Here is a 10887-nt window from a genome sequence, read left to right as displayed (position 1 = left end):
AAAAACTGACATAGTCTGAATCATAAATTAGTACATTTCTTCTTTTTACTAAACTGTTCTTTTTCTTTCATGCCATTTTTTTCACCTTCTTAAGTAAACACAGTAAGAATTACCACAGGCAATGGCATTGCCAGTATCAGGGAACAGATTACAGGCATTTGTCTCATGATATCAACTGAGAATCATTCTCCACAAAATAATTCCACTATCAATAAAAATTCTTATGACAACGCTGTTTCTGAGAAATCATACTGTTATTTGTATTTTTTGGATAGATTAGTTAAGATAGTTAACTGAGTGTGCCAACTTGTGTAAGAAATGCCCACCTAAGTTGAAAAAGCATAGTTTTATAAGTAGAAGAATCACAGTAAGGGGAACTGTTACCAGAAAGGGATGAAAGAAAAACAAAAACGAAAAATTGCTTCTCTGTCTTTAGTGGAATTCCAGTTTTCACCTTCACCTTGGATGTTTCCTCCTGGCTTCAAGTGCAGACTCTTCATCCTGCAACACAGACCTTTCAACCTTTGGGAATACACCATTCACCCTCTTGATATGAACTTGCACGGAACACTACAGTGGGGTCCAGGCATTCAATAGGAAGATTCAGATCTCCAGACTGTGGACAGACCTTTTGCACTCTTCACATCTGTGTGAGTGGCCACTGTATTTCAATTTTAAAATGTATTTGTGCATCTTCCATTAAATCTGTTTCTCTCCTAAGTACTGACTGATACAGATTTCAGTACTGGGAGTGACTCTAGTGAAGGACAATTGCAAAAATGAAATTCTTGAATGGCATTAGTGATCCCTGGTGTTGGCTCTCTAGTTTGATGAGATCTAAGATTGGTATGGTCTATCTTTCTAGTACTGTGTGGAATAGTAATAATCTGTGCTTTGAACTGTTTAAAGTAATACACAGTGTAGATCCATTTTATTGTCCTAATTCACTACTTAGGAAATGAAAAGAATTTAGTGACTCTATACATGAAATTTTAAAATGTTTCTGGCAGAGTGGAAAATGTAATGATGATTGTTGGTTGCTCATAGCATCTTTGGACAAACTAATGAAGAACAACAATTAGCTCAACCAATTCACAAGCAATCAAATTCTTCTAAATGTAAGGGTAAATAACTTAAAGAAAACAAGGAATTCTAAGATTCAAATTCCTAGCTTAAAACACACAAAATACCATAAAAGTTTCTAACTGAAAGGTAATCTCTTACCTTTAGGCACCTGATTTAAGATTGCAAAAACCCAAACATGGACTCTTGTAATTGGACTAGCTGAAAAACTATGTAACTTTATTTATTTTTTTAATTTTAAAAATAAAAGGAGGAAAACATAGACAGACAATGTTTTACAAAATAGCAAAAGAACAGTACAGACAATACAGAGTTACAAACAAAGTGGTAGGAAATTAACAATGTTTGTTGTATTATATACTGATATCTTCAAAAACTATATCACTGTAATGCTCAGCCTCAAAGGGTATATAAACTAAAGATAAGGGATCTGATCAGAACAGGATGGGTTCTAGTTCACTGGAATGGAAATATTTAGGAGGACCCTGCTGAGGCTGATGAGCATCTAAGCTCTTATGGGATTATTTTTTCAGAGGAAGAGATTTCCCTATGCTGTGTTAAAGGCAGACACATACCCACCACAGCAGAGTTAGCTTCTGCTAGTATATCTGAGGAAACTGATTCTATACTGACCAAGCCTGATAATACTGACATTATTTTGGACTCACCCTTACCATGCACAATTGTTTCAATGCCTACAACTAGATACAAATTGAAAGAAATTCTTAAGGGTGAGGTACATAGTGTGACCTTTGAGGAGGTCCACTCTTCTCTCAAAGAACTACTTGAGTTTTCTATGACAATCAAAGGCTTAATGAGCAATACGGAAATGAATTTTATGTGCAGGATAATGAAGTAAAAATGACAGAACTGGATCAAGCTGAATTTATTGACAGTGGCCCGTGAAGCAGTGATTCTGAATTTAATGTTGTGGCTCATGGGGTAAAGAAATGTTTTATTTCACTGGTTGGCAGAAGTATGGATCAAAATATGGCCCACTGTGAATGAGTCAGAAGTGTCTTACATTTCATGGTTTACTATTGATGAGGGCATTCAGAGACTTATTGAAATGTTAATGCTACAATGGATCTGTTATGTCAATACTAATGTGCCACATTGGAATGTTCCAGAAAATGATACCTTCAGTAAAACCTTGAGAAATGGATTCATGCAGGGAGCACCAATATCCCTGAAGAGCTGTGTCACTGCTCTTCTCTGTATGCCAGACCTTAGAGTGGGGACCAGAGATGTGCAATGGGGGAAAATGGGTTTGATTGGATCCTAAAATGGTAGAGGCCAACTGGCAACACATAACTCCCAATTGCAACGTGCAGGCATTTATGAAACTGTACAGCAGAAAAACTACAATGATCAGAATAATCTGGCACCTGTAGACCTATGGCATTTGCTGATTATCCATGGTGTTCATAAAAGTGAAACAGATGGAAAGCCTACAAAAATTTTACTAGATGCATAAAATAAAAAAATTACATAAGGGCAAATGAACAAAGACCTACTTCAGCTCAAAGTAATAGGGAATCAAAGCTCCTAACAAGTTCCTGGGTATGAGCCAATGTACAGGCCCAGAACCCCTTGAGAAAGGACTCCAGTGAACCACCAAAATTTTACATGGTCACTCTTTCTCCAATTATTCCCCAATAAGACCTAAAAACTTTCATCAGTATAACTGTAAATTGAGGAACATGGAAATTTAGGAACTAGGGGACAATGGTACTGAACCATCCCTGCTTCCATGAGATTCAAAATATCACTGTTGCCCTCCAGTAAGTGTAGGGGCCTGTGGAGTTTAGGTAATCAATGGAATTTCAGCAAAAGTCCAACTCCCTGTTATAACTGTATATCCTGAAATTTATCCTGTAATTATTTCTCACTTTCACAGTGCACAGTTGGGATATACTCAGTACTTGCCAGAACCCTCACACTGGTTCCTTAATCTGTTGTGTGCAGGCTAGCATAATTGGAAATGCCAAACAGACGCCATTATAATTTCCTTTCCTGGGGAAAATTGTAAAAACAAATAATAATAATAACAACAACAATAGTAGTGCTTTCCTGGAGGGATTTCAGAGATTATTGCCACTTTCAATGCCTTGAAGAATTCACTAGTCCTTCCCATTACATCACCATTTAATTCTTTAATTTGCCCTATGCAGAAGATGGATGGATCTCAAGAGTGAAGGTACATTACCACAAACTGAATCAAGTAGTGACACCAGTTGCAGCTACTGTATCAGATGTGCTGTCTTTGATTGAAAAGATTAGGCCATACCCTGCTTTGGTTAGCAGCTACTGATTTGGCAAATGCCTTCATTCTCCATACCTATCCTAACGGCTCATATGAAATAAGGAGCTTATGGAGAATACCAGCAATACACCTTCACTGTTCTACTTCACTGTAATATTAACTTTCCAGCCCTGTGTCACATCTTAGTCTGCAGAGAACTTGATCACCTTTCTCTTCCTCGGGACATTACAATATATTATGCAGACTGGACCATGTGAGTAGTTAGAAACTGCTGTGAATCTGTTAGTTACATATTTCAGAGCCAGAGGATGGGAAAAAAGTCTAAAATTCACGTTCTTCTAACACAGTGAAATTTCTATGAGTTCAATCATTTGTGGCATGTACAAATATCCTTTCTGAAGTAAGAGATGTGTTATCTGGCTTTTCCTATCACAGAGAAGAGTCACAGTGCCTACTGGGCCTACTTGGATATTGCAGATATTGCAGACCTTCCTCATTTATGAGCTTCACTCTGGATCATTTTCTAAGTGGCTCTGAAGCTTCCATATTTGAAGCTTCTATATTTGAGTCTTCAGGGGCCCTGAAGACTCCGCAACAGCTCCATTCCGTGGTGCAGGCTGCTCTGCCACTGTGGTCATGTGATCTAGGAAATCCAGTGGATTTTCAAGTGTTAGTGGTTTTAGTGATGCTATCTGTAGTATCTGCCAGCACTCATATGTCAATTACTATGGAGGCATTTAGGATTTTGGAGTAAGATTCTGCCATAATATGCAGAAACTACTCTGCCTTTGAGAAACAGTTCTTAGCATGCTACCAAGGAATACATTTGATGCCCAAAAAAGTGATGGTCTCATGCTTATGGAATTCAGTGGTCTTTACATGTTCTTCACCATCCAGAAGCTTCTGGATTGATAGAAATTTGGAATGATCTTTTGAAGACACACTTGCATCACCAGTTAGATAGAAATACCTTATAGGGCTGGAGAAAGGCTCTTCAAAATGCTTTGTTTATGCTCTGAGTCAGCATCCACTATATGGTACAGTGTCTCCCATAGCCAAGATTCATGGGTCCAGGAATAAAGGGTTGGAAGTAAGTAGTACCACTCACTGTCACCTATAGTGTTACTATACTATCAAAAATTCACACCCCCTTCTCATGATCGTCTGTTCTGCTGGCTTAGAAAGAAGACTTAGTTCCAGAGGTGGGGAGGTCTGTACCTGGAAGAATAGTGATAACTATGAACTGGAAGTGAAATGTTCCCCTTGGTCATTCTGGTCAGATAACTATGAGGAATAAAACTTAAAAAGGTAGTTGCCTTGTTTATAGACTTCATTGACCCAAACTGTCCTGGGAAAATCTTACTATTACTCCATAATGGAGGAAATAAATATACTTGGAGTGCAGGAGATCACTTAGGGTGTCTTCTATTATTAGCATGCTGCCAAAAAAGTGAATGGGAAACTATTACCATCCAACAAGGCAGAAAGTCAAATGGTCACCAAACTTCAGTAATGAAGGTAAGGGTCTCCACATGATGGAAAGAACCAAGACACACTAAGACGCTTGCTAAAAGTCAAGGAATACAGAATGGGTCACAAAACTAGTTCTAAAAACAAGGTATGGCCTCGTGATCAGTTACAGAAATGAGGACTGTAACAGATCTTTCCTAATATTCTTCCACTGTAATAAGTTGATGGAGTAAATCTTATTAAACCTGCTACAGTGTTCCAGTTTTGAAATATAAGGAGTATCCATCACACCCCACTTAAAAAAACTTCCCGTCTATTCAAGACAGGGAAATTAGTGCATTTCCATTTGTAGGCAAGACAGTTACGTCAGGTATATTTATGAACTTGTCTTTGTGCCTGAAGACTGCTTTAAAGAAATGTGTGTATTTGTGGATTGGTCAGGGGGCAGATATAGAGTTAACTGATTGTCTCAAGCTAAGGACTACATGCCCAACTAAATTTGCTCAGCAAAGGTATATACATGGAAGACTCACCCTAGAAAAGATTGCTGCCAGAATGTTAGTAACAAAGAAGGCATACATGTGTTTCTGTGGAGGAGAGCCAGTATTCACTGTCACACTGGAAGCCATCTCCTGGCTGCCAGCATAGACTATTCAGCCTCTAGCTCAGACCTCAGTCTTCTGGCATATACCCTTGCTCTGCTGACACAAACGTACAAAGGACACTACAGTGGTCTCCAGGCCTTGACTAGATTTTTTGAATATATATTGCACAGACAGACATTTTGCAATCTTCCACACTTGAGTGTGTCAGGAGCGATTATAAGCCAATCTTGTAAATTCTTACATGTTTGTATATCTCACATTATAACTGCTTCTCTAGTAAGCACTAACTGATACAGTATTGCAATTCATGATATCCTTTAATAAACAAGGCACTGTTCATCTGATACACCTCCATCAGAAACTCACAGCAGTCTGTTTAGTTTTCTGGTATAAATTGTGGTAAAATTACCATAAATTGAAAGTCATAACAATATAGGCATGAAAAGTAAAATGTTGATGTTAAGAAAACACAATTTTATGTAAATCATAGTACTCACTTTCACAAGAAAGTAAAATAGGTGAAATTATGTGTTTTATGTAGTTATGTTGGGATACATGCAGGTGTCTATTTAGGAGATGAAAAACAAAACATTTCTTAATCTATAAGTTGTGTGTAAATAAAGGAACTTTTAAAAAATACATGTTCAAACATCTCTATGCATACGTTTACACAGATCTTATAACATCAAATTCAAAGTCATCATTTCCATACAGAATATGCGGTATATACACCAAGAAAATGTTGAACAAAGCTAATGGGAAATCTCAATTAAAAACAATAAAATTTATTTTTTCACAGCCTGTACCTCTCCATAGTAAAATAATAATAATAATAAAAACTACATAAATACTAACCCTACTTGAGAGTGAGAAATACATTTTAAATCACCTTGTTTTATTAGAAAATACTACATATTAGGTTCAAGGGTAATTAAATAAAAATGTGCTATGCCAATATTGTGTCTTGTAAACACTATAGGTACTCAGTTCAGTTATTTACAAGTGATTTACTGTAAAACAGAATACATTCTAAGAGATCTCCATTTGGGAGTGTATTTTCTGGAAAACTCATGAAGAAATACTGACATCAGATTTTTCATATGTATGTGTACAGCTCTCCACTATATGAAGAATTTTTTCAAGCTTTTCCAAATAGGTTTACATACGTAGGGTCCCTTTCCAGTGTGACTTCATGTAGGTGATGCAAATGTGTTCACTGAATGCTTCTCCACAATGTTTATATGCAGTGTTGCTCCCCAGTGTGAGATTTATGTAAATAAAATGAGGATTTACTAGCAAATCTTCTTCCACATGTCCTACATGCATATGTTTTCTTGTCAGTGTGAGTTCTTTCATGTATTTGACAAGACTGGAGTGTAGTAAATGCCTTCCCACACTGTTTACACACATAAGGTTTCTCCCCAGTATGTGTCCTTTCATGTCCTTGATAATACTGGTATGTAGTGAATTCCTTCCCACATTGTTTGCACACATAAGGTTTCTCTCCAGTGTGAGTTCTTTCATGCATCTGAGAAGAATATTTTGTAGTGAATGCCTTCCCACAATGTTTGCACACATAATTTTTCTCCCCCGTGTGAGTTCTTTCATGTTTTTGACAATTAATTTGTGCAGTGAATGCTTTCCCACAATGTTTGCACACATAAGGTTTCTCCCCAGTGTGTATTCTTTCATGTACTTGACAAAATCGGTGTGTAGTGAATGCCTTCCCGCAGTGCTTGCACACATAAGGTTTCACACCAGTGTGTATTCTTTCATGAATTTTATAATTAGTCTTTAGAGAGAATGCTTTTCCACATTGCTTGCACACATGAGGTTTCTCACCGGTGTGTGTAATTTTATGTAGTTGACAAGATCGCTGAGTAGTGAATGCCTTCCCACAGTGCTCACACACATAAGGTTTCTCCCCAGTGTGAATTCTTTCATGTATTTGACAATTACGGAGTGCAGTGAATGCCTTCCCACAATGTTTGCACACATAAGGTTTCTCACCAGTATGAGTTCTTTCATGTGTCTGACAACACTGGCGGGCAGAGAATGCCTTCCCACAGTGCTTACACATGTAAGGTTTCTCCCCAGTGTGTGTTCTTTCATGTATTTGACAACTATAGCGTCTAGTGAATGCCTTCCCACAATGTTTGCATGCATAAGGTTTCTCCCCAGTGTGTGTTCTTACATGTGTCTGATAAAAATCATATGAAGTGAATGCCATCCCACATTGCTTGCACACATAAGGATTATCCCCAGTGTGAGTTCTTTCATGTCTTTGACAGGATTGGGGGGCAGAGAATGCTTTCCCACAGTGCTTGCACACATAAGGATTCTCCCCCATGTGAATTTTTTCATGTATGTTAGAATAGGCCTTTGTAGTGAATGCTTTTCCACATTTCTTGCACACATAAGGTTTCACCCCAGTGTGAGTACTTTCATGGCTTTGATATTGAGTGTATCTGTTGAATGATTTCCCACATAGCTTACATACATACAGTTCTGCCCTAGTGTGAATTCTTTCATGTCTTTGGCAGGAACTGTGTGTATGGAATGTTCTTCCACATTGTTTACATACATAGTGTTTCTTCTCCATGTGTATCCTTTCAGGAATTTCATAACCTTGAGTATTGAAGATTTTTCCATATTGCTTCCATACATATGGTTTCTTCCCAGTGTTATTTCTTTCATGGATTTGAAAACCTCTGGGGGTGCTGGAGTCTTTCACACTTTTCTGACCAACAATGGTCTTCTCTCCAGGGTGAGATACTTCACTCAGTTCTGAGTAGGATTTCACACAATGTTCATATTGATAGGGTTTCTCTCCATTGTTTGCCCTTGCATGCTTCTGAAACAACAGGAAAGCAATGTAGATTTCTCCATGTTCATTGCATTTATTCAGTTTGCCATCAAATCCCAAATACCCATGTGGCTTCTCTCCAGGGTGAGGTGAGATGAGCACATTCAATGATAAATTCCCAATTAGGGGCTCTCCAAAAACAGGACTTCCATGTGGCCTTAAAACAGTGTGTTGCATGTTCACATTAGCATCTGAAGTCTGAAGGAATATGTTTTCATGTTGATTGAAAGCTTTATATTGATAGAACATTGCTACCTCTTCATTTCTGTGAGGAAACAAAATGTCAATCATAATAAAATGGCCACCATATTAATAATTTATCAGGACAACTTATGGCTTGGTGCCTGCTAAGATATTTTCAGAATGAATAGGATGAAAGGCCAGGAGGATGCCTCCAAATTACCAAATGATGGTATTCATTTGCTAATTCCAAATATGTGTATGTTTGCAATCCATAAATTCAAGTTGAATTTAGGTCATTAATTCATATGTGTAACACATACGATCATTTTGATATCTTTCCCACAACACTCTCCCCTTCTATCTCTTATTTTTACTCTCTAATTTATATTTTAGTACCTCATGTAAGGTAGAAGACACTTGGTAATTCAATATCTGTATCTGACATACTGCTTTTAAAATTATGAGGGAGATTCCCATCCTTTCTTTGCCAGAAGATACGAGAAACTTGTTTTTGCTTAGCTGAATACATATACTATATTTTTTCAGTGCTGAGATTTAAAAAAGGTCTGAGTAATAAAATACATCTCTAGTTTTTTTTTAATTTCTTATTTTTAGAGAGATTCTAATTGATCATTCTTTAGGTCAGTGTGAACTTCATGTTGTCACCTTGCTGGCTCTGCTTATGAGAATGCTGGGAATGTAAGAGGCCACCACCATGTTAGATCTATCCCACATTCACCTTTCCATGCATACAGTGATTGACATCTAGGCTCTTACCACAGTTTAGATATTGTGAATTATTTCCAGAATCTACCTAATATGCAAAAACATGCATATGCTGCTGTAGGTATAAGTACATATATATCACTGAGACATGATATTGTTAAATCCTTTTAGTATATGCACATGGAGCTTTACCGGGATCAAATGCAAGCTTTTATTTTTACTTTTTGAGACATCTGTACAATCAATATAAAAATGGTTCTTTTTATATTCCTACCAGTAATATATGAGGGTACATTCTAAGAATTTTAAAACAGAATGCACACAATTCTCTGGAGGATGTTTTCAAACATCTATTATTATACTAGCATTCATGTACATTTTAATAGCTGCTTCCAGGTTACCAATTTTTTTCCACAATGTGTCTCATCTATCTATCTATCTATCTATCTATCTATCTATCTATCTATCTATCTATCCTCTACCTATATATAAGAAAATAACTTGAATATGAGTTCCTGCCAAAGTTCCCATTTTTTTTTTTATATATCCCTATAAAATATAAGTAAATGTGACTTCATATTGTCTTGGTTACTTTTCTCTCATTGCTGAGACAAAAACCCTGATGCCCAAAATTAAGGAAGGCCAGGTTTATTTAGCTCACAGTTTGTGGAGGTTTCAGTCCCTACTTAGCTGGCTCCAAAGCAGAGGGGTACATGGCAGAGGGCAACACTTCAAGGCGGTGGACAACAGCAAAAGCAATAAGAGCACAAGGAGGGGAGGAACAAGCCTCTTTTTCCCCCTTATATTGTAAGGAGGCTATCTCCACCCAGGAGGTGTGTAGCACTCACACAATCTCCATGCCCTCCTCTTGCACAGGCTCAGGATGAATACCAGGTAAGGACCCAGCCCCTGCTCAGTCACACAATTAACCTTCTAAACTTCTCAAATTGACACAGTGAACATCCTAGAGCAGGAAGGGCAAGTCCTCTTTACCCCAGGATGTAAAACTTCCGAGTTACTTAGTTAAGCTTCTAGACTCCTCAGTTAACACATTGTGTCAACCATAACAATCTACCCCTTGTCAACTTGGCAACCAGGCACATCTCTTTAAACCAGTTTTCAGATACAAAGACATTATTCTTGTCATTTTACAACTTGAACATAATAACACAGGTTTAACTATCTTTAAGAACCAGCATTGGGGGCTGAGGATTTAGCCAGTGGCACAGCGCCTGCCTGGCAAGCATGAGGTTGTGAGTTCAATTCCTGGTACTGGAAAAAAAAACAAACAAACTAAAAAAAACCAGCATTAAGTCTATCAACATTAGATTACATTAGAACCATACTGTCCCCTCTAAAAACTCATGCACATCCCTTTATGCGAAGGCATTCAGTCCACCTGTAAGAATTGCCAAAGTCCTAACAATTTCGGCATTGCTGAAAAGTCCAAGTACCAAGTCTCTTTCAAGATGTAAGGCAAAAAAAAAAAAAAAGATGTAAGGCAAACTCTTACGACAAGCCCCTGAACAAATGAAAAGTTAAACACTTCAAACATTTAATGGCAAAAATAAGCATTTTCATTCCAAAAGTTACAAGCACAGGAATACAAAGGAATGGAACCAAAGCAAGTCTAAAATCTAGCCAGGCAAACATTAAGTCCTGTAGTTCCATGTCTAACATCTGAAGCA

General features: G+C 37.5%; 1 protein-coding gene across 1 annotated transcript in view; it reads right to left on the bottom strand.

Moving 5' to 3' along the window:
* Window positions 1-5722: 5722 nt before the first annotated feature.
* LOC102006839 (zinc finger protein 709-like) overlaps window positions 5723-10887 on the bottom strand; it is a 20385-nt gene continuing 15220 nt past the window's right edge. Inside the window, exon 4 of the mRNA XM_005413501.2 lies at window positions 5723-8555. Coding sequence (XP_005413558.1) covers window positions 6662-8555 — 1894 coding nt within the window. The 3' untranslated portion in view covers window positions 5723-6661. The remainder of the gene's footprint in view (window positions 8556-10887) is intronic.

This window comes from Chinchilla lanigera, unplaced genomic scaffold (assembly GCF_000276665.1).
Source record: "Chinchilla lanigera isolate Chin_1 unplaced genomic scaffold, ChiLan1.0 scaffold00168, whole genome shotgun sequence".
In the NCBI taxonomy this organism is placed as follows: domain Eukaryota; kingdom Metazoa; phylum Chordata; class Mammalia; order Rodentia; family Chinchillidae; genus Chinchilla; species Chinchilla lanigera.
Note: the sequence above shows the minus strand (reverse complement) of the source record. Positions and strands in the feature narration are given on the sequence as shown.